Source organism: Coenobita brevimanus, chromosome 15 (genome assembly GCF_032717465.1).
Source record: "Coenobita brevimanus isolate Jiangsu-jjx chromosome 15, ASM3271746v2, whole genome shotgun sequence".
NCBI classification, from domain to species: domain Eukaryota; kingdom Metazoa; phylum Arthropoda; class Malacostraca; order Decapoda; family Coenobitidae; genus Coenobita; species Coenobita brevimanus.
In genome coordinates this window covers 20959629-20971381 of record NC_136968.1, presented here as the reverse complement: position 1 = coordinate 20971381, position 11753 = coordinate 20959629, and the positions used below count along the sequence as shown (strand labels likewise).

General features: G+C 47.5%; 1 protein-coding gene across 1 annotated transcript; it reads right to left on the bottom strand.

Moving 5' to 3' along the window:
* Positions 1-358: 358 nt before the first annotated feature.
* LOC145390696 (uncharacterized) lies at positions 359-3180 on the bottom strand. The gene is made up of 4 exons (XM_080265487.1): positions 2952-3180; positions 2364-2539; positions 1367-1833; positions 359-1073 (listed from the first exon to the last, which is right to left on the bottom strand). The coding sequence occupies exons 1-4, from the start codon at positions 3178-3180 to the stop codon at positions 359-361; spliced, it is 1587 nt and encodes a 528-aa protein (XP_080121613.1).
* Between the last annotated feature and the right edge of the window lie 8573 nt (positions 3181-11753).

Genomic DNA, 11753 nt, shown 5'->3' with positions numbered 1-11753 from the left:
GAGGTAAAGGGAAGGAAAGTGGTGGGGGGGTAGTGGGTGGGGTGGGGTGCGGGGCCGGGGCAGGAGAGGTATGAAAAGGGCGTACATGATGGTTTCTGAGACTGCGGGAAGTGCTGTGATATTAGACTGTCACCTGGTAAGGGTTAGAGATGCAAATGATGGTACGGAGCCCCGTGAAGTGCGGCGCAAGCTTGTGGGGGATGGGGAGCTGCACTATCATAAGAGTGTCACCTGGCTTGTAGGGGTTGGAGGTGGTGTCGGGGCAGAGGTCCAGATTGTTTTGAAGGTGGGTTAGCCGTCGTTTGAGATGGTGTAGTGGGTCAGATGTGAGAGTAGAGGTGGGGGGTTGTAAGTGTTGCTAAAAGGGCAGGAGGAGAGGCGTTTCCCCAAACACTTGCTCATACTGCGAAATTCTGTCCTCTCGGGGGCAGGAGTTGATGCCCCATTGCACAGTTTTTACATGGGCTGGCCAGTCGTCATCTTTGGAGGCTTCTATCCAGGTGCAGAGTTGATTTATCAACGTATGATGGCTTCGTTCGCAGATGGCATTTCCTTGGGGCCAGCAAGGGGACAAGTGTGAGATGTTATAGCCAAATATGTGGGCCAGCTCCTCCCAGATTTTGCTGGTGAACTCCGGTGCATTATCGGAGTGGATTGCCTGTGGGATACCGAAATATGGAAATACATGCCATATCAGGGCGTCAGCTACTGCGATAGCTTGGTGTTCTTTCACTGAGCAGGCTACGAGAAATTTAGAGTACGTATCAATGAACATGGTCACGTACTGATAGCCTGATTTTGGGGGTAGAGGTCCCACTATGTCGATTGCCAACAACTGCCAAGGATTGTGGGAGGTAATACGTCCTGATGGGCCAGCGGTACAGGTGATGTCCTTACCAAGGGCGCATGCTCGGCAAGATTGTATAATCTCCTTGGCTAGGGTGGAGGGATTGGGCTCCCAGTAGGTGTCATTAAAGACTTGCAGGAGCTTTTTCGTGCCCAGGTGAATGCCATTGTGAGTATGCAGGTGTTGGAGGGCATCGAGGGTGGCGTCAGGGGCTAGGATGATATGCCTGGACAGAGTGAGCAGGTGGTAGCCCTGTCGATACAGATTCTTGAAGAGGTGCCGGGGGATCCAGCAGGGTCATTCCTCGTGATGCCACTGCTGGAGGAGGTTGGGCTCTGGCTGGGCGTCATTGATGGGGAGCCAGGAAAGAGCATCGGCGTTAGTGTGGAGTTTGCCGGGGCAGTACAAGATTTCATAGTTGAACTCCTCCAGGGTTTCACACCATCGGATGAGCTGGGCATTGTGGGTGTCAGACCTATGCAGCCATTGGAGGGACTGGTGATCAGTGACGATAGTAACTTGAGTCCCCAGGAGGTATGCCCGGAAGTGCTTGAGTGCCCAGATGATGCCCAGGCACTCCCTCTGGTGGCAGCATAATTCTTTTCCGTCTGATTGAGGGTACAGCTAGTGCAGGCGATGATGTGCTCGTGGCCCTCTTGGACTTGTGCCAGCACAGCACCGATCATGATTAGGGAGACGTCAGTGTAGAGCCGGAATGGGAGGGCATAGTCAGGAAAGGCCATGACTTGGGCGGAAACGAGCTTATCCTTAAGTTGTTGGAAGGCGGCTCCTCTCTTGTCCATCCAGATGAACGGTTCTCCCTTATGGGCCAGGTCGTGGAGTGGCTTGGCAATGTGAGCGAACCCCTTCACAAAATGGCGGTAATAGGACGTTAGGCCGAAGAAGACTCGATTTCCATGAATGTCTTGTGGTGGGGGTATGTCTGCAATGGCATGGAGCTTGTCTGGGTCGGGAGATATGCCAGCCTGGAAGATGACATGTCCCAGGAATGAGACGGTTCTGGCAGACAGGATACACTTGGAGGGCTGGAGTTTGAGGCCTGCCTGTCAGATTCGGGTGAAAACCCGACGGAGGCACTGGAGATGGTCAGCCCAGGTTATCCAAGTAAGCTAGACAGATCTCCCATGTGATGCCGCTGAGGATAGATTCCATTAGTCTTGAGAAGGTGGTGGGGCATTACAGAGGCTGAAGGGTAAAACATTTAATTCATAATGTTTCCCGTTGCTGGGCGAGAAAGCAGTTTTACCTCTGTCCTCAGGTCGCGCCGGACCTGCCAATACCCTGACTGCAGGTTGAGGGAGGAGAACCAGAAGGCATTGTACAGGGAATCTAGGAAGTCGTCTGTGCGCTAGAGTGGAGTAGCATCCTTGGTAGTTACGTCGTTAAGCCGGCGGTAATCGATGTAGAACTGCATCGTGCCATCCTTTTTCTTCACGAGGACGATGGGGGAGGACCAGGGGGTGGTGGAGGGGGAGACGACTCTGGCTTCAGTCACCTCCTGAACCTGGCGGTCTTCCTCTTCCCACTGTTTGGGGTTCTTCTGCCGGGATGGCTTTCGGATCGGTGGGCCAGTTGTGTGAATCTCGTGAGCCAGGTAGGTGGTATGTCCAATCTCGGCGGGTCTCGCCACGAACAGATCCTGGCAATCCAGGAGGAGGCACCAGAGGATGTCTGATTGGTGGGCAGAGAGATGGTCGGGAATGGGGGGCAGAGGGATGGGGAAGTGGGAGGGGGAGGGGCACAGGGCTCGGCTTCCTCCATCTCTCCGATTATAAGCCCTTTAGGGAAAGTGAGTGGCAAGGGGGCAAGGTTGGCAATCTGTACTGCCATGTGATGAGGGAGAAGGAAAGTTGGGGGCAGGAGGCAGGCTGAGAGGATTCTGGGTGGCAGGAGTGGGGAGAATAGGATGGATGTACCTGAGGGTCGACTGAGGGACACCCAGGCTTCGTGGGGGGGGGGGGGAATGTTGACAGCGGAGGAAATGATGGCTGAAAAAGAGAGGGGGCAGGGGTGAGAGGGAAGGTAGGTCAGGGGGTGAGGAGAAGGGGGGGCATGGAGTCTTCCAGCCGGGGTCATGGCTTGCAGGTGCAGACAGCCAGAGTGGGAGGGGGGGGGTCTGGTGATTTCTGGAACTGGAGCAGTCTGTTGCAGCAATCAATGGTGGCCCCAAACTTCTGCAGGAGGTCCAGCCCCAGATATATGTTGTAATTGTGGCAGGAAGAGTCGAACACGGTGAACTTGTGGTGTGTCGATGTCAGCTGATGGGTGTCAACGCGCAGGGCCCGTTTCCCCACAGATCGGCAGGGGGCCATCTCCCGCGTCCACAAGGTGAGTAGCCGTTGGGAATAGCGGGCCAAAGGTTGACTTGTGACGAAAGAAGTAGTGGCTATACATGCAGGATCTGGCCTCTCCCGTGTCGACCCGAAGTCTGGCTTTCACCCCGTTCAGCTTCATCTTGTGGTAAACTGGGGGACGGTATTTGGGGGAAGTGGCCCCCACCACCGTGGGAAGGTGCGGGGGCGGTCCTAAAAACCCAACTGCCGGGGGCCTCCTTCTTCTTCCTCCGGCTCCTGTTCCCCAGGTTCTGTCTCCTCCGTGGGTGCAGGTTCGTCCTCTGGTTCCTCGTTCTCTCGAGAGGAGACTTTACGTCGGCCTGGGGTGGTGGTTTTCTGTCTGGCAGCTTTTAATTGGTCCCTGATATCGTGCAGTGGGTACCTGGAGCTGCAAGCAGAGAACTCCCAGGGATTCACCAGAATGAGGTTGGGGTTCTCCTTGTGACTGGGGCGCTGGTGGGTGGGGTGCACCCTAGGGAGGCTGGGTGCTGGGGTGGGGCTGGTGTGGGGCATAGGCAGACGTGGCTTGACTGGGGGAGCTGGGATATTCGTGGGGAACTTTTTCACCACGTTGATTTGCTGGAGTGTAGGACGGGAGGTTAGGAGGTGGTGAATCAGTTGGATAACCTTATCCGTGTCTCCAATAGGGTCATGGATTGTAAAGTGCTCCTTGACCATGCTGGGGAGCACTCGAAGGAGAGTATTAAAGGTGTGTTGCTCCTGGGTTTCATCATCTGCCTCCAGGAAGGCAGCAGTGACCAGGTGTCTGGCCTGGATTAGAGTATCATCCAAATTGCCATCAAAGGTTAGTCTATCCAGTTGGCATAGTGCCACCACTTTACCTAGTAATGGAGTGATGGCCTGAATCATGAGTTTTGTGAAATTCTGCCAGGTGAGCCCCGGGAAGATCTTGGGTGCTATAATAGCTGCTGCTTTACCCAGTAGCAGGAGTGTCACTGCGATTTTTTGCTTGTCATCCTCGAACCCGATATCTAGCAAAAGTTTAATAATTGCCAGGTATGTGTGAACATCATACTGTTCAGGGTCTAATTTAGGTAATTGCACATGCTGTTTGCTTGCCATTTTCCTGGTATTTCCTGATTACCTCTCGTAAGCCCAGGTCAAGAATCATCGCTGTCCACCAGTGTAATGCTAGGTGTTTTAGGGTCGGCTTCCCATCCCTCTAATTCCTAGTGTGCAGCTGGGATCTCTTTCTAGACCAGAGCTTAGACAAATAAGAGAGAGGCAGGACACAAAAACTCAAGGCAACAACCTTGCATGTATATTGCTAAATTCTACAGCGAAACGGGCAGATATCACAAATACAGGTATACTGGACAATTATAATTCTAAGGCCTAGGTATGGGGTGTTAATATCGCGCAGGATACTACTCAGGACAAGATCGGGTAAGGTGAATAGCCCTTAGGGCAGAGAGGTTATGCAATAATATTTAAGGAAAGTCTAGGTTTTTTGTACTGGTGGAGGTGGTGGCACTATTTCACTGCAGGTAGGCTAACGGATTTGTTGGTTAGGTCGTTAACTGTTACCTTTGCACTGGGGCCTCCATATGATCTTAGTGTGAGGCGGTGTCACCAACTGGTAGCGTGTTCACTGAGATTGACCCGTATTTCACTGCCTTGCCGTGTTCACTGTTTCACTCTTACCTTATTCTGCCACTCTTTTATACTATTACTGATGCTTTTCTCACTGATTTCCCCTATTCTGTTAAGTCACTGTTCTGCCCTTACATTACTATGTCATGGACACTGTGTTTTCACTATTATTCAATTTCGTGTCTTGGTGTAGTGGCGGTCAAGTACAAGGGTGGCAGAGGTGACTCAGCTTCACTACTGATGGAGCTGAGTTCCGCCAGGGGCCCCTGTATTCAGGGGCCACTGGATCACGTGTAGGGGCGTCCTCTCTCATCCGGGGCTGCTGGTGGCGAAGGGTTCTGTGCTTTCCTGGCTTGGGGAGGGAGTCTGGCCCTCAGGGCTGGGGCTGAATAGCTCCCTGAACTTTTCGCTCAGGTGCCTGATGGAGGACGAAGATCTCCAGTGTCAGGGTGTAAGAAGGTCCCACCCGGGGGTCCTGGGGATGGTCTGGAGGTCCCAAGGACTGCAGTCCCCGGTGGTCAGGGATGCCATCAGGAGAGGGGCAGCGGAGTTGGCCTATGTCAGGGCCCGTCAGGTGAGTCCTTTCAGGAATTGGCTGCAGGGAGAAGAGCCCAGTGGTAGTCATGGGGCCTCTCCATTACTCCTTGAGGCTGGGGGCTCCCTCTTGGCTGTTGGTTGGTGGGCAGGAGTCAGTACCTGATGGAGGAGTGGCTACCGGCCGTCGCTAAGGACGGGCTACTGGCCGTGACCTGGGGAAGGGAGCGGCTACCGACCGTCACCTGACGAAGGCGGGAGTGGCTACCAGCCATCTCCTTGTTACCTCCGGAGCAGCTGCAGGCCGTCTCCTGTAGGAGGGTCAAGCGGCTACCAGCCGTCTCGTTCAGGGCACCTTCAGAGCAGCTACCGGCCATCACCTGACAAAGACGGGAGTGGTTACCGGCTGTCTCCTTGTTACCTCCAGAGCGGCTGCCGGCCGTCTCCTGTAGGAGGGTCAAGCGGCTACCGGCCGTCTCATTAGGGGCACCTTCAGAGCGGCTTCTGGCCATCTCCTGATGAAGGCGGGAGCAGCTAACAGCTGTCTTCTTGTTACCTCCAGAACGACTGCAGGCCGTCTCCTGTAAGAGGGTTGAGCAGCTACCGGCTGTCTCAGGGGTGCTGACTGGAGCTGGAGTAACAGCTCCACCCCGTGGTTGTCAGTGGTCGGCTCACCCGAAAGGTAGTCTCGTAGTTCTGCTATGGTGGCGACTGGCGAGCTCCGGGTCATAGGGGCGCGTGGCCAGGGTGAACTTATGTCCCTGTACCCCGGAGTCCAGGCATGCTGTATATGCTCCTCTGTGGGCTCCTTCTGGAGATGTTGGGTTGCCCTCGGTGATATGATACTGCATTTTACCCTTATTGTTAGAACAATATAATACCATACTTTTTTTTTTTTTATAATCAACTTTCCATACCACTGAAGAGAGGAACCTGTACTTTACACAGGAAATATCATTCATATGCCGGGAACTGAACCCGGGACTCTCAGCTGAGAACCAGGCAGCAAACCCCAACACCACGACCTGGTCGTGACATTGTGGTCTGCTGCCTGGTTCCCGGGTTTGATTCCCGGCATGAAGGTAATATGTTGGATGGTTTCTCCTATGTAAAGTACAGGTTTCTCTCTTTATTCTGACTTGCCATAAGTACTTGGGATAGATTAAAAGCATCTACTTGCTGAATGCCAGAGGGGTTGTCTTTTCATCTGGAAGCACACATTAGAGGGCGAAGGGGCATTGATTACAAAACTGTGGCAATGTGACAATTTTTACCTGGTCGTGGCATGGTAGTTTGCTGCCTGGTTCTCACCTGAGAGTCCTGGGTTCGATTCCCAGCATAATGGTAATATGTTGGATGGATTACAATGCGGTGTTTAGTTATCTGAACTGCCATCGATTAATCTCTATATCTGTAACACGTCAGGAGACATCTTATTTACCCAGGGAAGACAAATGTGAGTGAATGTTTGTTGCTCAGTCGTCACGACTCAGACGTTGCCAGAATGTGATGAATTGGCAGTGGTTGTTGCCTCTGACCAAAATCAGCAGCTTCAGGAAGGGAATGCTGAGAAGACTGTTTTACGTGAACCCATTTTCCTGAAAGTATCGGTGCATACTCTAATGTGAACATTTTGAAACCAGCGACTATAGGTATTGGGATGTGCCAGTTGTTCCGGCCACATGTTGGCAGACCTGTACTCTTGCTGAGTTGCCAGCATTTATGTATGGACATATATTTTGTTGTACCCATTCCACATGTTTGTAATTACACAAACATCTATAAAATAGTGCCCAGATATTGGCCAACCCTCCCGGCATGTCACAAGAGAGTAGTAGGGGTAGGCACCCCAGCCCAGGGAAGTACTACTGCCAAAGTAACGGGAGACTCAGGGAATAGCCTGGATTCCATTTTCTCTCCTAGGCCTTGGTAGCTGGTTACACATCTTTCTGCCTCAAACATCAGAGGGCATCAGGCTGCCCTCTTTACACAACACACACATCCACATTATATCACATTCCCTTAAACCAGCTATCCTCTCTCCATAAAACACCAATCTTGTCATTACATATCATACACATTTCACAACACATCCCTGCTCTCCTCCCTATAAAAACAACCATGGCTGCTGCTATACTGGGAATTAGTGCGGTGGTTTCTTAGGTGACCACCACCAGCAGGGCTGGGTCATCTGCACAAGGCCCTCCCAGTCATCATCAAGCGACTGTGCCACCTCCAGTATTGCGGTGCCCTAAATCTGCCCGCCAGTGCAGTAAAATTTTCTTTTGCAATATGAGGGGACTTCACTCCAACATCAATTCTGTTCAAAATATTTTCCAGTTTGAATCCCCTGATCTGCTATTTTTGACAGACACACAAATAAGCTCCACCTATGATTTAGCTTGATTTAATTTTCCTGGTTATATCTTGATTCAAAATTTCAGACCCAAAGGAGGCATATGTTGCCTTGCTAAAACAGAAATTGCCCTGGAGGAGATTACTAAATTTAATTGTCCTTATTTCCACTATTCCATATACAAATTAAATTCTTTCAGTAAAATTAAGTATTTTTGTTGTGTTTATCGTTCCCCTAATGCCCCTCCAGAGCCGAGATTATTTGACTCCCTGTCTTCACAACTAAGTGTCCTCAGCATTAATACTGCATCAGAAATTACTATTCTGGGTGATTTTAATGTCCATAATGTTGAATGGCTCACTCTTCAGCCAGAACTGATGACTCTGGTCTTGAATGTGAGCTATTTGCAGACTCATTTAATCTCATTCAGTCAGTCAGTCAACCCACCCGTGTACCAGACAACCCTGATCAAAAATCCCCACCAATTGGACTTGTTTCTAACAACCAATTCAGATAATTACAGTGTCGAAGTGAAATCCCCCCTCGGATCTTCTGATCATTGTCTGATTCAAGCCACCAGTTTAACACCTACCACACCCTCCTGCTCTGAACAGGTCATGGTGACTAAATGGCACTACGACAGGGCAGACTGGGAGGGACTCCATAATTTTTTCATGGATGTTCCTTGGACCTTCTTTTTCTCCAAAGATGCATATTCCACATTGGGCCACATACAGGATTTCATTAAAGTCGGCATGGAAACATTCATTCCCCATCATAGTTACAGAAAAAGATGTAATTCTCCTAAATGGTTTGACCACAACTGTGCTAGAGTAACAGAACATAAACAATAGCCTATAACACTTAAACAAGGACCAAAACCAACGAAGCCTTTAACTATAATAGAAATATCAGAAACCATGCTAAAACTATCAATAATCTTCTAAATCAAACTTTCTCCATAGACTGGCTAACAAACTACTAAACAACCCAAATGATAACAAAATATTCTGGTCAACCCTTAATTCATTCAAAACTAACTTCACTACCTCCTCTTCCATTCCACCTTTACAGTCCCCCAATGGAAATCTAGTAAGTGGCCCACGTGGAAAAGCCAAACTTCTTGTTGACATTTTTTCAACAAACAATCCTGTATACAGAAAATTACAATATTCCTGTACTTAATTTTGATTCCCCTCAAATACCTCCTTTCATGATTCACATCAGATACGTATAAGTTGTTTTACAGAATCTCTCAGCAGACAAAGCTACTGGTCCAGATGATATTCCTTCAATAGTACTTAAAAATTGCTCCTCAGTGTTGGCTCCTGTATTGGCAAAATTTTTCCACTTATGCATCCGTACCTCAAGTTTTCCAGCCTCTTGGAAAGAAGCAAATATCCATCCTATTCCTAAAAAGGGGGCAGCTTCTGATCCATCAAACTATAGACCAACTGCAATAACTTCCATTCTTGGCAAAGTTTTTGAGACGCTAATTAACAAACATGTAATCAAGTATCTAGAAATCAATAAATCAATCAATGATCGGCAGTATGGATTTAAACAAGATCGTTCAGCTGTAGACATTCTTTGCCTTCTTACCCATCAGATTAACAAAACAATAGACCAACACGGTGAAACGCACACAATAGCACTAGATATATCAAAAGTATTTGACAGAGTATGGCACTGGGCCTTATTGTCTAAGATGACACACTATGGCCTTGCATCACTGGTTCCTTTAATTTCTTCTTGCCTTCATAATAAGAAGATACAGGTCATTGTAGATGGTATTTATTCTCAGTTTCATTCCAGTTTTGGCGCCAACCCTCTTTCTCATTCATATAAATGACCTCCTATCTGTCACTCACAACCCAATACACTCTTATGCTGATGACTCGACCCTTCATAGTTCTTTCACATTTAGTACCTCCTTTACACAATTTGATATTATAAATTTCTCCCCAAAAACACAGCTATTTCTCTGAACCAGGACCTTTCTAAAATTAATCAATGGGGACAAACAAATCTGGTCTCATTTCATGCTCAGAAAAATAAATACATTAATTTCACCAACAGATAGAATCCCTCAGACTCTCACATAATTTTAAATGATGTCAATATTCCCATATCCACTACAATTGATATCCTAGGTGTTACTCTAAACCTCAGCCTAAGCTGGACAGCTTATGTTAAATCCCTTCTAAAAATGCTTCCAAAAAATTGGGACTTATGTACAGAGTTCGTGAGTTCTTCACTGACGAGGGGATGGCCACAATATACAAAAGTCATGTGCGTTCTCAGATCGAATACTGGTCACCACTGTGGAGTGGATGTGGATCGGTTGCATCGAGGCAGTTGGACAAAATTCAAAATAAAGCCATTAGATTAATCAATAATCCTGCCATCACGCAAGACCTTCCTCTTTTATCAGTATGTAGAGATGTTGCTTCTTTAGCATTATTTTACAGATATTTTTCCCGTAAGTGTTCAGACGAACTGGCTTCAATTGTTCCTCCCCTTCACATTTTCTCCCGAAATACTCGGGCAGCTGGGAGCGCCCATGAATTCACACTCTCTCCCCCGCAATGCAGAACCTCTTCTTATCAAAATTCATTTAACCCCAGAACTACTACTCTCTGGAATTCGCTTCCTGGGAGTTGTTTCCCACAAATATTTGATCCACTTCAGTTCAAGTCCAGTTGTTGTGGGTATTTATGAATGGACGATGCCTTTAGGCACATGGACTTAATTTTTTTCCCCCTTTGTTTTTCCTTCCTCCATTCATTATCTATTAAAAAAAAAACGTTGAACGAATCTTTTCTGTAGTCGTCGATCACACCCTGCAGTGCCTGCACTGATACGTTCTGGAGCTAGTGTACACACCTGACAGTTCCATATGTCAGCGTTACGTCATAGCACTGTGTAAAAAGGGAAATTCACCCACTTCTATCTAAATGATTTTCGAAGACAGAGAATTACTAGACCCTGAGAGAGTAACACAACTCTACCCCCAAAAGTGTCCTGCAGTAGTACGGTGTCTTAGATATGAGTAACCCGAATTCTTGGTACGAGTATATCTACAGGCTTACATTTCACTACTAATACTACTACTACTATTATTATTATTAGTATTAGTATTATAAGTATTCCATCACTTTCCGTCTGCGGTTTTCATCTTATTTAATGAGGATGTACAGCACGATGACCATATGAGACTGACCCAGTTTCATTGCCCATGACCAATTTTTCAAGGTCACAGGTCAAAAAATGTCCATAAATCATGAATTTTATACCTCAGTTAATTTACTCCAAGACTATGATAGATACATGAACATGGAAAGAAACCCCATGATAAAATTAATTTATAAACATTTGTGCAGATAAAAATTTTAGGTCATTCATGCGTGACATTTCGATATTTCAGACCCTCCTTTTTTCAATTCGTATTCCATACAGGAAAAACAGAAATATAAATGAGGCACTTCATGCCCCTAGAAGTTTTGCCTGGTTCTGGACCAGGTCTGTAAACTCTTTGGTGGCAGTTTGACCAACCCCCCTTTTTTTGTAATTATAAAAAAGGATTTTCAGTGACTGGCATACTTTTCAAGGTAACAGCTCCAGAAATGTCCAGAATTCATGAATTTTCATTCTCAGTTTACTCTAGATCTATTTACTCCAAATCTATTATATATACATGAACATGGAAGGAAATCCCATGATAAAACTAATTTCCAACCATTTGTGCGAAAAAAATTTGATGGTCAATTATATGTGGCATTATGATATTTCTGACACCCCACTTTTCAGTTGCTCTTCCATACAGGAAAAAAAAAAAAATGAGTCACGTCTTGGCCCTACTAGTTCTGTCTAGTCCTGGCCCAGGTCTGAGTACTTGTTGGTGGAAGTTTGACCGACGGTTATTGAGATATAAAAAAAAAAAAATGGAATTTGTGCCAGTCAGGAATATTCTCATAGGTGAACACCAACTGTCTCTTGTCTCTGACAGTTACAGACTTCTAGTTATTATTATCCATCCATCCATTCA

Coding starts and splice junctions, on each gene's coding strand:
- LOC145390696 (XM_080265487.1), bottom strand. CDS start 3,180: ATGGCCCCCTGCCGATCTGTGGGGAAACGGGCCCTGCGCGTTGACACC. Junction 1,834..2,363: donor AAGACCGCCAGGTTCAGGAG/GTGACTGAAGCC, acceptor GTCATCTTCCAG/GCTGGCATATCTCCCGACCC. Junction 1,074..1,366: donor CATACCTCCTGGGGACTCAA/GTTACTATCGTC, acceptor CACTCTGTCCAG/GCATATCATCCTAGCCCCTG.